Source organism: Sinocyclocheilus rhinocerous, unplaced genomic scaffold, assembly GCF_001515625.1.
Source record: "Sinocyclocheilus rhinocerous isolate Xijiao unplaced genomic scaffold, SAMN03320098_v1.1 scaffold182, whole genome shotgun sequence".
Lineage (NCBI taxonomy): Eukaryota > Metazoa > Chordata > Actinopteri > Cypriniformes > Cyprinidae > Sinocyclocheilus > Sinocyclocheilus rhinocerous.
In genome coordinates this window covers 1,501,923-1,518,534 of record NW_015655576.1, presented here as the reverse complement: position 1 = coordinate 1,518,534, position 16,612 = coordinate 1,501,923, and the positions used below count along the sequence as shown (strand labels likewise).

General features: G+C 35.4%; 3 protein-coding genes and 1 long non-coding RNA gene across 5 annotated transcripts; 2 read left to right on the top strand and 2 right to left on the bottom strand.

Annotated features, from left to right (window-relative positions):
* The first annotated feature begins 2,062 nt into the window (after window positions 1-2,062).
* nog5 (noggin 5) lies at window positions 2,063-2,737 on the top strand. Its single transcript, XM_016525807.1, has one exon. It carries the CDS (start codon window positions 2,087-2,089, stop codon window positions 2,735-2,737), a length of 651 nt encoding a protein of 216 aa, XP_016381293.1. The 5' UTR covers window positions 2,063-2,086.
* Window positions 2,738-3,387: 650 nt separating this feature from the next.
* Window positions 3,388-8,185, bottom strand: LOC107718636 (uncharacterized). 2 transcript variants are annotated; one of them, XR_001637435.1, is made up of 4 exons: window positions 7,953-8,185; window positions 7,809-7,858; window positions 4,868-4,934; window positions 3,388-3,462 (listed from the first exon to the last, which is right to left on the bottom strand). It is a non-coding gene; the product is annotated as an uncharacterized LOC107718636 (long non-coding RNA). The 2 variants fall into 2 exon arrangements; XR_001637434.1 differs by lacking the exon at window positions 7,809-7,858 and having other exon boundaries at window positions 7,953-8,172.
* LOC107718635 (uncharacterized) lies at window positions 3,424-7,686 on the top strand. The gene is made up of 11 exons (XM_016525806.1): window positions 3,424-3,500; window positions 4,698-4,778; window positions 4,859-4,960; window positions 5,115-5,172; window positions 5,815-5,867; window positions 6,035-6,118; window positions 6,186-6,284; window positions 6,991-7,080; window positions 7,200-7,259; window positions 7,372-7,440; window positions 7,525-7,686. The coding sequence occupies exons 1-11, from the start codon at window positions 3,470-3,472 to the stop codon at window positions 7,563-7,565; spliced, it is 768 nt and encodes a 255-aa protein (XP_016381292.1). The 5' UTR covers window positions 3,424-3,469; the 3' UTR covers window positions 7,566-7,686.
* A 528-nt stretch (window positions 8,186-8,713) lies between the features above and the next one.
* On the bottom strand, window positions 8,714-14,815 carry tufm (Tu translation elongation factor, mitochondrial). The gene is made up of 10 exons (XM_016525758.1): window positions 14,725-14,815; window positions 14,183-14,229; window positions 13,733-13,871; window positions 13,486-13,652; window positions 12,645-12,914; window positions 12,060-12,192; window positions 11,822-11,926; window positions 9,842-9,993; window positions 9,641-9,760; window positions 8,714-9,554 (listed from the first exon to the last, which is right to left on the bottom strand). Exons 1-10 carry the CDS (start codon window positions 14,810-14,812, stop codon window positions 9,384-9,386), a joined length of 1,392 nt encoding a protein of 463 aa, XP_016381244.1. The 5' UTR covers window positions 14,813-14,815; the 3' UTR covers window positions 8,714-9,383.
* Window positions 14,816-16,612: the final 1,797 nt, after the last annotated feature.

Sequence of the window (16,612 nt, the reverse complement as noted above, 5' to 3'; positions counted from 1 at the left end):
AGCTTTATAATGGCAGTGAATGATGGTTGAGATTTTAAAGCAAAATAAAGTGCGTCCATCCATCATAAAAAGTGTCCCACAAGGCTCCGGGGAATTAATAAAGTAAGACCTTGATTAGCTGGTTCAGGTGTGTTTGATTAGTGTAGGAGCTAAACTCTGCAGACCCCTGGCCTACGCCTATGTCATCCGCTGGAACGTCACTTTCTCATGAACGCGAGTACAACAGTTAATGGAAGCTAGAGATTACGGTTTATAAAGCTGTAAATATGGATATTTGTCTTACACAAATGCATCGCTTCACTTATTAACCCCCCGGATGCATGTGGAGTACTTTTTATGATGGATGGATGCACTTTATTGAACTTCAAAATCTCAACACCCATTCACTGCCATTATAAAACTTGAATGAGGAGGATGTTTTTTAATATAACTCCAACTTTTATTCGTCTGAAAGAAGAAAGTCATATACACCTAGGATGGCTTGAGGGCAGAGTATGTGAGCGGAGTGGAGCGGCAACAATTTCCCCTCCGCGCTCCAAGCATTCAATAATCACTCCGCTCCAGCTCCGCTCCGGGTTCACCATTTCACGCTCCCCTCCTCGCTCCACTGATCAGAAACACCACTCCGCGGCTAAATTATTTTACTATACTTGAAAAATCAAAGTTCTGTTCAGAAATTATATTAAACGAAAAATAAATGCATAATACTAGAAGAATAGTTTTAACATGGTTTATTGGAACACTACAATTAGCCCTTATGTGCGAGCTTGTGTGTTCTGTCCGTGTGCAGCAATGTAGCAGCACATTAGTTTCGAGCGGAGATTAACAAACTGTACAATTTACAACATGCTTTAAACTCCCGCACTCCTCCATCGCCATTTTAACCTTCATATGTGATCCACATATCTGTCAAGCTAACTAATTATGTTTAATGCGTGAGTTGGCATAATTTGTGCTCGTGACGGAGCGGCAGCGGAGCGTTCTCGGAGCGGGTGAAAACCTCAAAACATCCGCTCCTAGCTCCAGGCAAAATCACGCCGCTCCGCTCCTCGCTCCGCTCACATACTCTGCTTGAGGGTGAGTAAATCATGGGGTAATTTTTATTTTTGGGTGAACTCTTCCTTTAAGTGGAAGCAATAAAATAACTGGAAAAAATAAATAAATAAAAACAAAAATGTAATTAAAACCAAAACTGAAATAAAACATTAAACCTGAATAGTAATATAGCAAAATATTAAAAATGACTAATGCACATACTGTAACAAAATTACTAAATAAATGAAACAAAAATTAAAATAAAAACCAAAAATATATATAAATACTGTAATATATAATAGGGAATAATAGAAAAATGTATTTGAAAACATTAAAATGCATTAAACAATACTATCAATGAATTAAACACAACAAATGTATTAATATATCTATTCAATTATTAAATATTATTACTATTATATTAAATATTATTATTGATTAATTATTAAATGTATAAAATCTTTCATTTATTAAACAGTGATTTATTAAACAGTTAAGAGCTAAACCTGCCCATTACTGTATCTTAATAAATAAAAGCAATTTAGAAAATAATAGTATATAATAAGCATATTAATATTATAATAAAACCATTTTAATGAGTGAGAGAGAGAGAGAGTAGTAGTAGTAGTAGTAGACTATATAAATAATACCAAAAAGACAATGTTATGCACTTTACGTTCAGTTAATTCTGGCGTTCATGGGTCTCAGCTCAGCTGAGGGAGGGTGTTGTAGTTGTAACGGGTGACACATGGAGCTGAACCCCGCGGGGCGCCACTGGTGTGCAGCGCAACTCATGACGCGTTTGGCGCCATTCAGCAGGAGACCGGCTTCAGTTACCAAAGAGAGAGTACACAGTCTAACATTAAAAAGCCTCTAGCCTGTTAATAAGTGAATTACCTGTCGGTGTTGTAGGCCTACCTGAGCGCTGAATCTACTGTTTTGGATGATTTATTCCTCACAAGCTTTTTTTTTTAACCAACTGCGAAGTTTTGTTTCATACACTTTACCTATAAACTTAAATCAGACATTTAATGAACTTTTCTTGGCTTGAATGGAAATGAAGCTGTCTCCTGCGCTCGTGCTCTGCGCGTCCGTCACCGTGCACCTCGCGCTCGCTCAGATTCAGCTGCGCGTGCGCCCGTCGCCTAGCGACCACCTGCCGGTACCGGACCTGCACGAGGACCCTGGCCCGGAGCTGGAGCCGGGCGAGAGGGATTTAGCCCCTCGATTGCTGCGCCGGAAACTCGGCAGCAGTTTTGACCCCGTCTTCTCGTCGATCGGTGCACCGACTCCAGGTAACGGGTCCGAAATCACGCGAGAGGACGGGATCCGTCTCGCCGGAGCGATTCCCCGTGAGTTTCAGCAGCTGGATTTCACTGGTCTCAAAGCGGCGAGGAAAACGGAGCGCAGGGTGCACCGATGGTTGTGGTCGTACACCCGGTGCCCGGTGCTGTCGGTGTGGAAAGATCTGGGCGCGCGATTCTGGCCGCGATACGTCAAAGAAGGACAGTGCTTGACCGAACGCTCGTGCTCTTTACCGGAGGGGATGTTTTGTAAACCGGTGCAGTCCGTGAGCGTCACGCTCCTCCGGTGGCACTGCCAACAGGGTTCGCGCGCGCTCAAGCGCTGCGCGTGGATTCGCGCGCGCTACCCGGTGATTTCACAGTGCGGCTGCGCGTGCTTAAGCTTTACACACAGCTAGACCAGTGGCTTGGCAAAATATGATTTCTTATTCCTTGCTTTTGATTTTGGGGTGAAATATGAATCGGACTTGTTCTTGTCAGCCACCCATGTAACTCTGAGAAGGTGATTAGTGGACTTTACTAACATAAAGACACATTTGTGATTGTGCATTCTTGGGCTATATATGATGTTTTGAATTATATTTATATGGGAAGAAAATATTTGATTGTGTGATGAAGAAAGAAAAAGATAATAAAAGTACAGATGACTTCACTAAGTTGTGCATTTGTATTGTTTTATATATTATATATAAGCGATCACAACTTAAAAGTCAACTTAAGGTTCAACTTAAGAAAGTAAGTGTTTGTGCTTGACCTTATAAGTTGAATTTAGTTTAGATGTTTAAGTTATATCTCAACAAATGTTAAGTTGTTAACTAATCGCAGCAGCATTTTTCGTATTTCAGTACATAATTTAAATAATTTACTTATTATTATATTTCCATTTAAATGCCAAGCATATAAGACAAGTGAAAGTTTATTTGTGAAAACAGTTATACACATGCGGGTGAGGACTGTGTTTACGACATGTTTACTTTCTCACTTCTCCTTTTTTATATTCGATGTTTTTCTCTGTTTCTCCTTCCTTCCGTCTCTTCCGCCGCATCTGTCTTTCTCCTCCTCTCTTTCACCGTCAGTTCTGGTTTGCCCTCTTTGCGTGTACATCAAGGTCTTCTTTCTGATGCTTCAAGATGAACAAAACAAGTGAGACCATTACTGAAGGTAAAGACAGGAGGAGTTAGTAAAGTGCTGATATTTATCTGAAAAACAGTTAATATAATGTTTGAAAAGAAAAAAGGGGTATCTTTCACAGTAGTTAATACAGACCTAGAATCATGCATATAATATACAGATTGTGTGTATTGAAGTAAGAGTTTCTTGTAATTGTGGGAGCACATTTTTAAACATTAAACTACAACTTATTTAGACATGGAATACATTGAATTGGATACATTGTTGTTTTTGGTTTCTATTAATTGCCATGCAGTTTTTCCACACACTGCACTTCAAATTAAGGAGTAAAGTATCATTTTTGGTGCTTGGGTGCATGTTTGCTGGTTAAGGCCTTAGCAGTGAAAACATCACTTCAGAGAAAATACAGTTGCAAATATTTGTTTCTGGGTAGTGTGTTAAAGAAAGGAAACGTGTGGCAGCTGCTGAGAAAACTACACACAGTCCCTCCCTTGGGATCTGTCTGTGAGCGTGTATGAAAAGAAACAGTAAGACTGAAAGTGTGAGGCTGTCACATGAAGCAAATCTAGAAGATCACAGAATTAACACAAATGAGTTATGGCAATTTTTTTCCCATTACTTTAAGTTAATCAAAATAATTTTATCAACTTTAACTTCACTGAAGTTAAACAAGATCCAACTCAATTGATTTAAAGCCAATTTAATATAATTTAAGTTGAAATGACTTGAAAACAACCAATTTGACTGAACTTCAAAATTTAAGGCAGCAACTGATTTTTATTTATTTATTTTTGGCCTAATAGCGACAGTGGCCTGCTGTTTTTAAGAATTGTTTCTAATATTATTAAAATAATATTTGTATGTATTTTAAGAGAATTTTATCTTGAACACTTCAATACAAATTTCAGTACACTGAAATAAATGGGTGTAAGATTTACTATTTTCACTCAGAAATTGCTAGTCAATTTCATAATTACAAAAAAAAGTATGTTATTTAAATCTGCAATTTTGAAGCAGAATGATTGAAATAATATTTTCTGGTAAAATGCTCTCCAGTAATCTTTATTTTATTTACAATTTTCTTACAGTATTTTTTTTTTAAATATATATTTTTTCCTGTAATGTGTATATGGTGTCTTATATTAAGTGTGTTCATTGTTTTTTATAAACCAGCATGATGAAGTGAACTTTCAGCTCTAAAGAAAAACAATTAAAACATGTCCACAGGCTTTAACACAACTAAGTTTGACAACGTGTCCCACAGCAAGCCTGATCTCAGACCAGTGAAAAACCCCTCACATAACACAGGTATGTTTGTGTGTAGCTTTATGTCATTATAAATCAGTTGCTGATTCACTTATTCATTTATTTGTGTGTGTTGCATTTAGCATCTCGACCTGATTGGATACTCTACACAGTTCCTGCATCAGCCTTTCTGATTGGGATTGTTCTGTTCACGTATGTCTGCAAAACACAACAACGCAGAAATGGTAAGTGTGAACACACCCAAACATACACACACTGACACTAATCAATTCTCCAACTTCATGCTGACTAAATATATATATATATATATATATTATAGTATAAAGACTTATGGTGGTCAAATGATGAGAGTTGATCTAAAAAAATGTTTTCTTGCAGCACCTGCAAAGCGGAGGACAAACACAAACGGACACTTTGCCACTTACACCGACTTTGGGTGATGCATTTCCGTTTCCCAACACTTCTTCTCTTTTCTTTTTACTCTCGGTCTCTTTCTTTGTCAAATGATGGGTAAATGTTGCCAAAATGTACATTACTATCAAAAATAACCTAAGAGATTTTAATATCCACACCACTCCAGTCCATCAATTAACGTCTTGTGAAGAGAAAACTTGCATGTTTGTAATAAACTAATCCATCATTAACATGCTTTATAACCTTAAACCATCGCTGGCCAAAATACCAGTCCATAATCCATAATAACGCTTCCTCCAGTGAAAAAGTCAATTTCTTGTTGTTCTCTCACATCAAAATCCACTGATAGATTACTTTAGAGCTGTTTTGAACTGTTTTCACTTATAAACACTGCTTGATCTGTGAATATTTCTCTCCTGATTCAGACAGGATGACTTTTTCAATGTTTTTATCAGCTGTTTGAACTCTCATTCTGACGGCACCCATTCACTGTGCATGTGATGAAATGCTAAATTTCTCCAAATCTGTTCTGATGAAGAAACAAAAATTTTCAGCAAATTTTCATATTTGGGTGAACTATTACTTAATAAATTCAAGCCTAGCCCTTCATTTTTGTCAACTAAAGATGGTTATTTCATGTTTTTGAATGTGTGTGCTGTCACAGGTACACTGAGAGCGGTACTCAGAGACATATGGAGACCAATGAAAACAAGAAGGGTAAAATACTACTACTAATTTTTATATGCATTATAGTGCTTAGTCAGACAATGTTAAAATTTAAAATCATAGTTTTCAACATAGTATTTCTTTATAAAAAAAAAAGGTAACTGACGTTACCACAAAACCTTCAAAAAGCAGTCATTAATTATTTGTTTTTTCAACAGATGACACACAGTCCTATGAGAATGTAGAAGCAGCTATCTACAGCAATCAAGACAAAGTCACATATTATGTTTCTGCAGATGAAGGTATTTCCTGACCAACAGTAATTATGTGAGTGGTTTTACTGTGCAATTAAATGGTTGTTGGTTTTAGATTATCTTAACCCCGATGCAATCGGGGAAGAGGAAGTGGCGGGGCCAGAGGAACATCACAACAACACCCTACAACTGCCTAGCAATTTGACTGATACGGGTGAGGGAGGATATACAATACTTCATACATACATATATATATACCTGTAAATATACATATAATATTACAAACAGCACACTGTGAATCTTAGTTGAATTTTAGTTTAAGTTTTTAGTCATTTCTATTATCATTATTTTGAAATATTTCTATTTAGGTGACATTTATTTTTACTTAAGTTAAAAATTATTATTCTTTTTTTACTTTTTTATTTTAGTGCTTCAACTGACATTTCTAATTTTCATTTAGTTTAGGTTTTTCCATCTAATATTTATATTTTTATTTATTGGATTCATTTCAATTGCAAACATGTTTTAATCATTTTAGTTTTTGTTAAAGGGGTCATATGATGCTCTTTTAAAGATCATTATTTTGTGTATTTGGTGTAACAGAATATGTTGACATGCTTTAATGTGCATCATATGACCCCTTTAACAATAATAACCCTGTATTATACAGCTCTAAAGAGGACATTGGCAGAAAATGGTCTGAAATTGTTCATGGCATATTTATTGATTTAGCCGAAAAATTTTTTTCCTAATTAATACAACTAAATATAATCACTATACATTCCAAAGCTTTGTCTGCTTATTAAAGCTCCTCTATAGATTAAGTTCCTAATGTAGTTTATACTGCAGTCCTGTAGGGAAGGAGTTGACACAAGTTGTATTCTGGGTCTGATCTGATTTCGGTCTCTTTTTCTCTTCAGATGGAGAGTCGTATGAGAACATGGAGGGGTGTTTATATGCTCAGCCTCGCAAACGGACACAGCAACTCCAGCACGCAGCTGAAGATGAGGGTGAGGGATCAAACACACACCCAAATGGGTGGCAGGGATCTGATAATTCTATTCACTTTAATACATAGTAGTCAAATTAATGTGATAATGTGCGATAATCTCTCTTAAAAATGCCATAGACTATATCAATCCTGATGAAGATAGAAAACAAGATCTCGCTCTGGACCAAACAGACACCGGCAAGTGTTTCATTATGTGTTTGTATGCACATCTACAGTTTGGAATAAAACAAACAAACAAAAAATTAGGTATATATATATATATATATATATATCGTTTCTTTCCTTTCAGAGTCGTATGAAATTATGGTTGGATCAGACTGTCCGTACAACTACACAACCCATGACACCATGGAGGATGGTGAGTGTGTGTGTATGCATGCATGTGTTAAAGACATGCGTGTCTCTTTACATGTGATTAAGTTTGTGTAAACGCTTGTTTCAGATTCATATGAGCAGATGAATGGAATCCCAGTCCTGATCTAGAAAGAAATGGATGGAAGAAGAGAGGGTGAATGAAAGAGATGCAGAGAAATGGACAACTGCAGTGAAATTGCAATTAAAAGAGAGACAAAAGAGAAACATTGAGTTTCTTTTTAAGATTAGAACCTAGCAGCTACAGGATGCGTAATAGTTAATTTTTTTTATTAATTTCTGTGTTATTGGGCATTGTTTATTTCTCTCTCTCACATAACCAAAGGCACACAGACCAAAAACATAATAACTCACATTTCACTATCCAATCAAATCCTGTATTCAGTCTCCCGATGAATATTTCACTAGAAATGTCACATGACAGAATTTTAAAAGCTTGCGAATGACATTTCACGTCGTTTGTAGACCTAAAAACAACAGTTTGTACGTTTTTTTTACCTTGAAATATCAGTTTCAAAATCCTTCCGGCTTCTGTTTCTTTCTCCTGCACCCCTTTATTACGTCAAACGCGGTAAGTTTGGTGAGCGGGTACGAATTTCCGCGAAAAGTGCGGCCTGCTTTACGGCAGCAACAAATGATGCACAGCCAGGGATGGTCTGTAATTACGACAGTGGTATATTTGCAACAGCGAATTCCAGTTAATTAATTACAGGGGGCTCAAAAATACACAAAACTACCCACAGTTGCTTTTCAGATGATCTGTGCAAACGGCTTTTAACTGGTGCGATCTGGTTGGAAAAAAATGTATTGCGAAAAAAATGTATATTAATTGTATTTGGGGATAAACTGATAAATACCACAAAAATGTCAAGAAACGTCCTGGTCATATCTTACTTAAAAATGTAAATTCATAATTTAAATGTATTCCTAAATAACGAATAGTTATTTGAATAGTAAAATATGAAATCACAGTAATAATTTTTTTAATGCAGTTTTGTTTGTTTGAAGTCCTGATTTTAAGATATCACCAAGACGTTTCTTTGTGAAAGTCACCAACTGGGTTACAATTGTAAAGAGCTTCCTGAACACTGTTTAATGTTTTATTGCTGTATTAATATTCAAATAAATGTCACAATAAAGACCTAATGAATGAGTTTACTGTCAAAAAGCAAAATTCAAGCAGATTCAAGATCTTTCACACAATCATTCACCATCGCACTCAAATGTGTTAATTTAAACATCACACTTTAAAGCAATAACTGGGACTTTCAAAAATTGCCTTCTCAATGTCACGACATATGTTTGACACCAGTTTAAAATATGTATACAGTAGTCTATTGCAACTTAAATAATCACTGTACACTTTTCTGCTTATTACGTTTTTTTATGTTGTTGAAAAGTGGTTAAACGCAAAACAGACACAAAGCTGAGTCTACACATCTATTGAATTCATTTTATTACATTAGCCACATTTTTTAGACGATGACCGGAAAACAGACAGCAAAAGAACCCAGCGTGTGTCTGCAGATGAACGGCATGGATTGACAAGCCAAGTACAGTTTAAATTTGGAAACTTTCCCAAATGTACTGTTTTTCTCCTTGTGAATAATTGACATCTCAGAGGAAAATGAAAGCAGAGCATGTTTCAAACATTTTGATGTGCTGAAATAGACAAAAATTATTCCAAATTTCCAATTCGAGTTATACTTTACTTGCTTCTTCATGTAGAAAACCGGTGGGCAGATTTTTTTAAGGGTTCGTGAAGACATTAGCAACCAGGACAAAGACATCCTCCTTAGCAAACAGATTTAATTTTGCAATATAAACAGGGCCGCAATTCAATTCTAGAGTAACATTTCTAGAACTTAAGTCCAAAAAGGCTTCAGACGCCAGAGTCTCAAAGAGTTTCCTCTTTTCCCATCGTCTCTCTCAGCCCCAGTTGTATTTGTCATCCTCTGTCATGGGGAGGATTTCTGTGACCAGGCCCGTGCCGATGGTTTGGTTGCCGTCTCGGAGAGTGAACCTTTGGCCTCTGTCAAGAGCCATGGGCTGCCTGAGGGCCAGGATCAGAGACACATCCTCTCCCGGCATCACCATCTCCTACGAAAAGAGAGACGGAGAAAAAGACCGATTTAGAGCAAACCCTTCTAGTGCTGATATTCAATATTTGCTCAGCTAAAACGTACCTTCCCAGGGAGCAGCTCTACTATACAAACCATGTCCCAGGTGTGAGAGAACATGATCGGCATGAAGTTTGTGCAGAACGGTTTGTGCCTGCCGCCCTCCTCTTTGCTCAGGATGTAGACCTGAACACAAAGAGTTTAAATGATTGATTGGTTTGTGAAGTAGGACAGAGGAGCTGAATTGACGTTTCTAAATTCACACACCTGAGCTTTGATCTTCTGGTGTGGCTGGATGGATCCAGGTTTGCACATCACCATGCCTCTCCTGACATCCTCCCTCTTCAGACCACGCACCAGAGCGCCCATATTATCGCCCGCCTCCGCCCGTTCTAGAGACTGGTGGAACATCTCGATACCTGAGAGAACGAGCAAGAATCAGAGAAAATCAGAGCAATCAGAGTTGAATTTCTGCCCAAAAAGTGATTCATCGCTTAAAAGATTTGATTTTAGCCATTATGTTTGGTGCCCAATCAGAAATCCACATCATTTCTTGTTATAGTGAAAATGTCAGTGTATTTTAAAACACATATGGCACAGCAACAAAATACATTTGTAATGACATTTTTTTGTTGTTTTAATATTAATTATATACTATTATAGTATTTATTACTGTTTTGAATTAGGTTTTACTTTCATATTTTCAGTTTTCATTTTCATTTTAGTAATTTTGTTGTGCTTTTGTCATTTATTACATTTTTTAAATTTCTATTTAGCTTTAAATCATTTGTATTTCAGTTTTAGTACTTAAACTTATTTTATTTCAGTTAGTTGCCAAGGCAAGATTTTTTAAATTTTCATCTAATATTATTTTATTATTATATTTTAAAACACACATCATAGAACTAAAGCAACTTATTAAAAATAATAATAATACAATTTATTGTTTTAGTATTATTTATATACTATTATAATATTAAGTAATATTTTAAAAGAGCTTTTATTTTTATCTTTTCAGTTTTCATTTTAATTTTAATTTTAGTTTAAGTTTTAGTAATTTTATTATGTGCTTGTCATTTTTATTAGTTTTTTGTTAAATATTTCTATTCAGCTTTAAATTATTTTTATTTCAGTTTTAGAACATCAACTTAATCTTATTTTATTTCAGTTAGTTGGCAAGGAAACATTTCTAAATTTTTCACCAATATTTTTATTTTATCATTATAGTTTAAACGCATACAGTGCACAGCATAAATGAGTACACCCCCTCTAAAACTTAACAAAATTCAGCAATTACTCTTTACTTAGAAGACATGTTAGGGTTCTTTGGAGATGTAATGTTCCAACAAGCCTGCTTGATCAATTACCAAAGAAGAATGCCAAAATTATTCAGCAAAATAAGATTTTCTTATCAAAGTGATAAAATGTTGTGCTGCAAAAATGAGTACACCCTCCTGAAAGTTACTAAAAAAATAAATTTTAAAAAAGTGTATAGGTTTAAGGCTATTTTTGATCAACAGGTAAGTATATTGAGCTCTTATTTACTTATCTTACAGAAAATATTGGCATATATTTTGTTGTTTTTATTAAGTATACGTTTCAATTTTGCAATCTTTCCAAGAATTATATTAATTATATTAGTGATCATTAAGAAAATACATCTTTTATATTTATTCAGAGGGGGTGTACTCATTTATGCTGTGCACTGCATCACACAGCAACCGAAGTTACTAATTAAACACGTAATAATAATAATAATTATATTTGTTGTTTTAGTATTATTTGTACACTATTAAAGCATTTAGCAATATTTTAAATTAGCTTTTAATTTAACAATTTTAGTACTTCAACTTATTTTATTTCAGTTAGTTGCCAAAGCAACAATTTCAAGCTTTAATGTAATATTGATATTTTATTTAAATTAACGAAAACAGTTTTAGTTCAGCTCAAGAACATGTTCAGATTAATACAGGGGGAAAAAAACACTTTCTTTGTGCTTCCAGTTAGCTTGCCATAATAGAGGTTAATACATGCAATGTCATGCTTTCAGTTTTAAATATAAAATATTTATAAAAATATTATCTTCAATAACCATATTCAAATACCAAAGGGTGTTATTTTTTGCATCACGACACAGAAAGACATCAATTAAGTTCAATGCAAGATCCATAACAAATATATTAAACATATTTTGCACACTGAAGTACTGCCTATTAAGATAACATGAGCAGGAAATATAGTTCTCACCAGTGATGATGGACTTAAAGCAGCGATTGTGTCCGAGAAATTCACATTCATCTCCTTTCTTGATCATTCCTCGCTCTAGTGTGCCAGTGACCACAGTACCACGACCTGCACACAGGATTCATAAAGTTAAACACACAAACATAAAACATATTTATTCATTTTAGAGATGCTTTTACCCAAAGCAGAACATTATATCACAGATACTATATCAGCAGTAGCACAAGAAGAAAACACAGACCTGGAATAGAATAGACTCCCTCTATGGGCAGCAGGAATGGTTTATCCAGATCTCTCTTTGGCAAAGGAATATAATTATCTGCCACATCCAAAAGCTTCATAATGGATTTAACACCCAGCTCCGGCTGTCTGTTCTGAACACACATGATCATAACAGCATTGAAATTTGTGATTCAACAGTTCAAAACACATCATTCCAGTCTCTTCACCACTGCCTATACATATACATGTATCACAATTGAAACAAACTGTCTTCTGTTTGAATATATTTTAAAATGTTATTTATGCAAAGCTGAATTTTGTGCATCATTACTCCAGTCTTCAGTGTCACATGATCCTTCAGAAATCATTCTAATGTGCTGATTTGCTGCTCAGATATTAGTAATTATTATTGGTGCTTTCACAATATTTCACAATATTACTGTATTTATAGTTTTTTCTAGGATATTTGAGACTTTGTCTTTGCAACTTTACAGATCTTCTTTATGCACCAAAAGCTTGTAACACTCCAAAGAGAAAGGAAAAATTGAAATTGCATCATATGACCCCTTTAAATATCTCCATCTCCAACCCCCTCTATTCTTACCTCTAGAGCACAGAGTGCCGATCCAATAATAACTGGTGTGTTTTCGCCATCGTAGCCATACTCTGTGAGCAGCTCTCTGATCTCCAGCTCCACCAGGTCCAGCATCTCCTTGTCCTCCACGGCATCGGCTTTGTTAACGAACACCACCACATGCTCCACGCCGATCTGCCGCGCCAGCAGGAGGTGCTCACGTGTCTGCGGCATCTGACCGTCGGTCGCCGCCACCACTAGGATGCAGCCGTCCATCTGAGATGTGCCTGTGATCATGTTCTTCAGACAGAGACGTGCTTTTATAACACAGATGTAATGATAATGTATGTGCACACAACACTGTTGGGTCAGTAAAATCATTTTGAACGTTTTTAAAATAAGTCTCTTATGCTCACCAAGGCCGCATTTATTTGAAAACAGTAATATTGTGAAATATCATTACCATTGAAAATAACTGTTTTCTATGTGAATATATTTTAAAATGTAATTTATTCCTGTGATCAAAGCTGAATTTTGTGCATCATTACTCCAGTCTTCAGTGTCACATGATCCTTCAGAAATCATTCTGATGCTGATTTGCTGCTCAAGAAACATTTCCTTTTATTTTTCATGTTGAAAACTTTTTGTGGAAACCATGATACATTTTTTTTCAGGATTCTTTGATGAATAAAATGTTCCGAAGCTCAGCATTAATTTGAAATATAAATATTTTGTAACATTATAAATGCCTTTACTGTCACTTTTGATCAATTGAATGCATCCTTCATGAATAAAAGTATTAATTTCTTCTCTGACTGACCCCAAACCCTTGAATGGTAGTGTAGTCAGATATGTTTTCTGTGTGCAATACCTTGACGTAGTCAGCATGTCCGGGGCAGTCGGTGTGAGCGTAGTGTCTATTAGCGGTGGTGTACTCCACATGCGAGGCGTTAATGGTGATTCCTCGAGCCTTCTCTTCAGGAGCATTATCAATATCCTCATACGTCTTATAACGTGCACCGCCGGCCTCTGCAAGGACTGACGCAAACAGATGAGGAAAATACAGTCAGTACACCACTTTTTGATTATTAAGAGATGAAAGTAAGTCATCAAGTCACCTTTGGTGATGGCGGCGGTAAGCGTGGTTTTGCCATGATCTACATGACCAATGGTCCCGATGTTCAAATGGGGTTTACTACGAGAGAAAACCTTCTTTGCCTCTGCTGCGAAATGCCTTCGACTTAGAGGAACTGCACACTAAGGGGGGGGGACACTACTTGTATTATGTAAAATGTTCCTTTAAATATTATAACTTAGTGGCATTATTGTTCATACATTGCAATTATTTAAAAAATAAAAAGTAATACAAACAAAAAGGGAAAATGTTGGGTTTGATTGATTGTTAGCTTTAAGTATAAATTAATTTGGACTTAATAATTAGGCAGTTTACAATATTTTGATTTGGCTTTACTCCCTAAAATAATCCCAAATAGTAATATTACTCTCTAATGCATTTCAATCAAATCTATAGCATGAAGTTATGAACATTCGAACATGAAAACACTCACCAGTTTATAAGAGCTGTGCAGTAAACTCGGGGAGGTCAACTGCAGAGCTGGAAAACATGAGGGGAAAATTTGCTTTATGTCACAGTCACACACAAACCCAATAATTCATCTCCGTACATAATATTTACAAAACAATTATAATAATTAAAAACGGGGCTCATTATCACATTAATCAACCCACCGCAAAACCAATGAATCAAAGCCTCGGTCTCTTTGCACAGCTGTCAAAAAATAGCACGAGACTGAAACAACCCTAATCCATTTCCCAGAAGTCTAATCTTGACACCGGACAGGTTCTCGGTTATATATGCATGCGCAACCTGATGCATTACAGTCATTAAAGCTGCTGAATCTCTATGGTGCACAAGGCACAGGCTGAAGAACTTGACCTTGCTTACGGAACGCATGAGCATCCTTCCTCTGTCCACACTCACATTCACATATACACGCATATATGATAGATTCTGCAAGCAAAACACTCGCAGCGTAAACACAATGTCAACGTCACGCGAAGAGAAAAAGAAACACATTTAGTAACTTACCGGAGAGGCACGCGCGGACGCCCAAGAGCGCAGCCATTTTGCGGACAATGACAAAACACGCATGCGCGGAGACACACACATACGCCATCAACACTGGACGCGTTCTGTACCTTACCGTAAACATTCTTCTTTTTATGATGTTTAATGGCGGTTGGCAAACCAGCTTTTGGTGCATATTCCGCCACCTACTGGGATGGAGTGTGAGGCGCTGATATCAAGGGAAATGCTAATTCTCAAAAAAAAAAAAAAAAAACTTCTACCTATATTTTATTATATAAATTTGTTATTTTCAGAAAATTAATAAGAGCTTTATAACCTTTATGAGAACTGTTTAACACATTCTGTAATGTCATAGAATTAATGCCGTCAGATTTTTATTCCTCTTTTAACTGTATTCTTTCCCTTTCATATGCCCTACAGTTAATCAGCACATGCTCTACAGTTTCTGGAAGTCCACAGTGATTACATTGACCAGATTCATGTCTTCCTATCATCTGGAGTGATTTATTAAGAGTAGAGTGTCCAATTCTCAATCGAGATATCACTGTATCATCCCTTCTATTACCATAAGCAGTTCTTACATGCCGTAAACATTCTAAACAATTTGACCATTTAACATTTTATCTCCACCCGGCAGCTAATGTAAATAATGTGACTGTAACCCTTGTTCTTTTGCGGAAAAAAAATAATGTCGGATATGTATTTTGGTGTACATACCAAATACAATTGTTTTAAACCTTGTAAACTTTAAAAATATAAGTAAAAATTAAATCAAATAAAAAGGCAAAGATGAGTAGTGTAAAAACCTGTAACATGAGCACCTCCTGTAATATTAATATTTATTATTATTTTTTTTGTTTCTTTCTCTTGGCCATTGATTTAACCATAGATATATTGATTAACCTCTGATAAAGCATTCCTGTTCGTTTTGTTACATTTTTGTTGAATTTTGATGTTATATGTAACAAAATGTCTTTCTTTGTGTTCAGGTTTGACTGTAGTAAAATGAATGCAAAAACTGACATTTCAACAACAACAAAAAATCTAAACCTTAACAAAAAGTTGTCTTTGAGAATGTCTAAATATAAATACAAATCCACAACTCAATAAAAATAAGTATTTATGTCTAAAAACAACTACAGAATTTATAAGGCTTTATAACTTTATATATATAGTGAACTATATATACTTTATAAGCAATATAGGAATCTAGTGGCTAAACCATGGAATTGCAGATGTTTTTCCTTTTTTACTCCCACCAGATGGCACTAATCTGCATTCAAAAATTGGCATTCCAAATACACAAAATAATGATCTTTAAAAAAGCATCATATGACCCCTTTAACATGAAATACTGCCATAACTGAAAAGTAATATACAAATTTTAGAATTTTTTTAATTATTTTTAATTATTATTTTCAATGGGAAAATTTGATCATAATTATTTCATAAATATTAATTAGTACCATAAAATTCTCTTAAAATACAAAATAAAAAAATATATTAGTGAACAAAAATATATTACATTGATTTTACTGGGGGGAAAAAATTACATTTCAGGTGTTCGTTCACTTTTAACCGCGAGGATTAAAAAGGATGATCCAAAATCGTTACGGTAAAGTTAAGTTGGTTTGCCAACCGCCAATAAAATTTAAAGAAGTTACGGTAAAGTTCATGACCTCTGGAAAGAAGGATTATTAATAAAATTAAAGTCTTTGGGAATTGGTGGTAGAATATATAATTGGGTTCAGGACTTTTTATTTGATAGAAAAATACAAGTGAAAGTAGGAGAAGAATACTCCAGGGTGTATACAGTTGGTATTGAAACAGGTAGACATTTATATAATATACAAAAACAAGTTGGTGCTGGGAGGAGGGAGAGCAGGAA

Bases quoted from the DNA above. Each gene is read 5' to 3' on its own strand.
- LOC107718635 (XM_016525806.1), top strand. From the start codon at position 3,470: ATGAACAAAACAAGTGAGACCATTACTGAAG. The intron at 4,779-4,858 runs GTATGTTTGTGT...TGTTGCATTTAG, and splicing joins AAACCCCTCACATAACACAG to CATCTCGACCTGATTGGATA. The intron at 5,868-6,034 runs GTAAAATACTAC...TTTTTTCAACAG, and splicing joins GACCAATGAAAACAAGAAGG to ATGACACACAGTCCTATGAG.
- tufm (XM_016525758.1), bottom strand. From the start codon at position 14,812: ATGGCGTATGTGTGTGTCTCCGCGCATGCGTGTTTTGTCATTGTCCGC. The intron at 12,915-13,485 runs GTATTGCACACA...CTCTGTCTGAAG, and splicing joins GACATGCTGACTACGTCAAG to AACATGATCACAGGCACATC. The intron at 11,927-12,059 runs GTCTGTGTTTTC...TCCTGTGTGCAG, and splicing joins GGGAGTCTATTCTATTCCAG to GTCGTGGTACTGTGGTCACT.
- nog5 (XM_016525807.1), top strand. From the start codon at position 2,087: ATGGAAATGAAGCTGTCTCCTGCGCTCGTGCTCTGCGCGTCCGTCACC.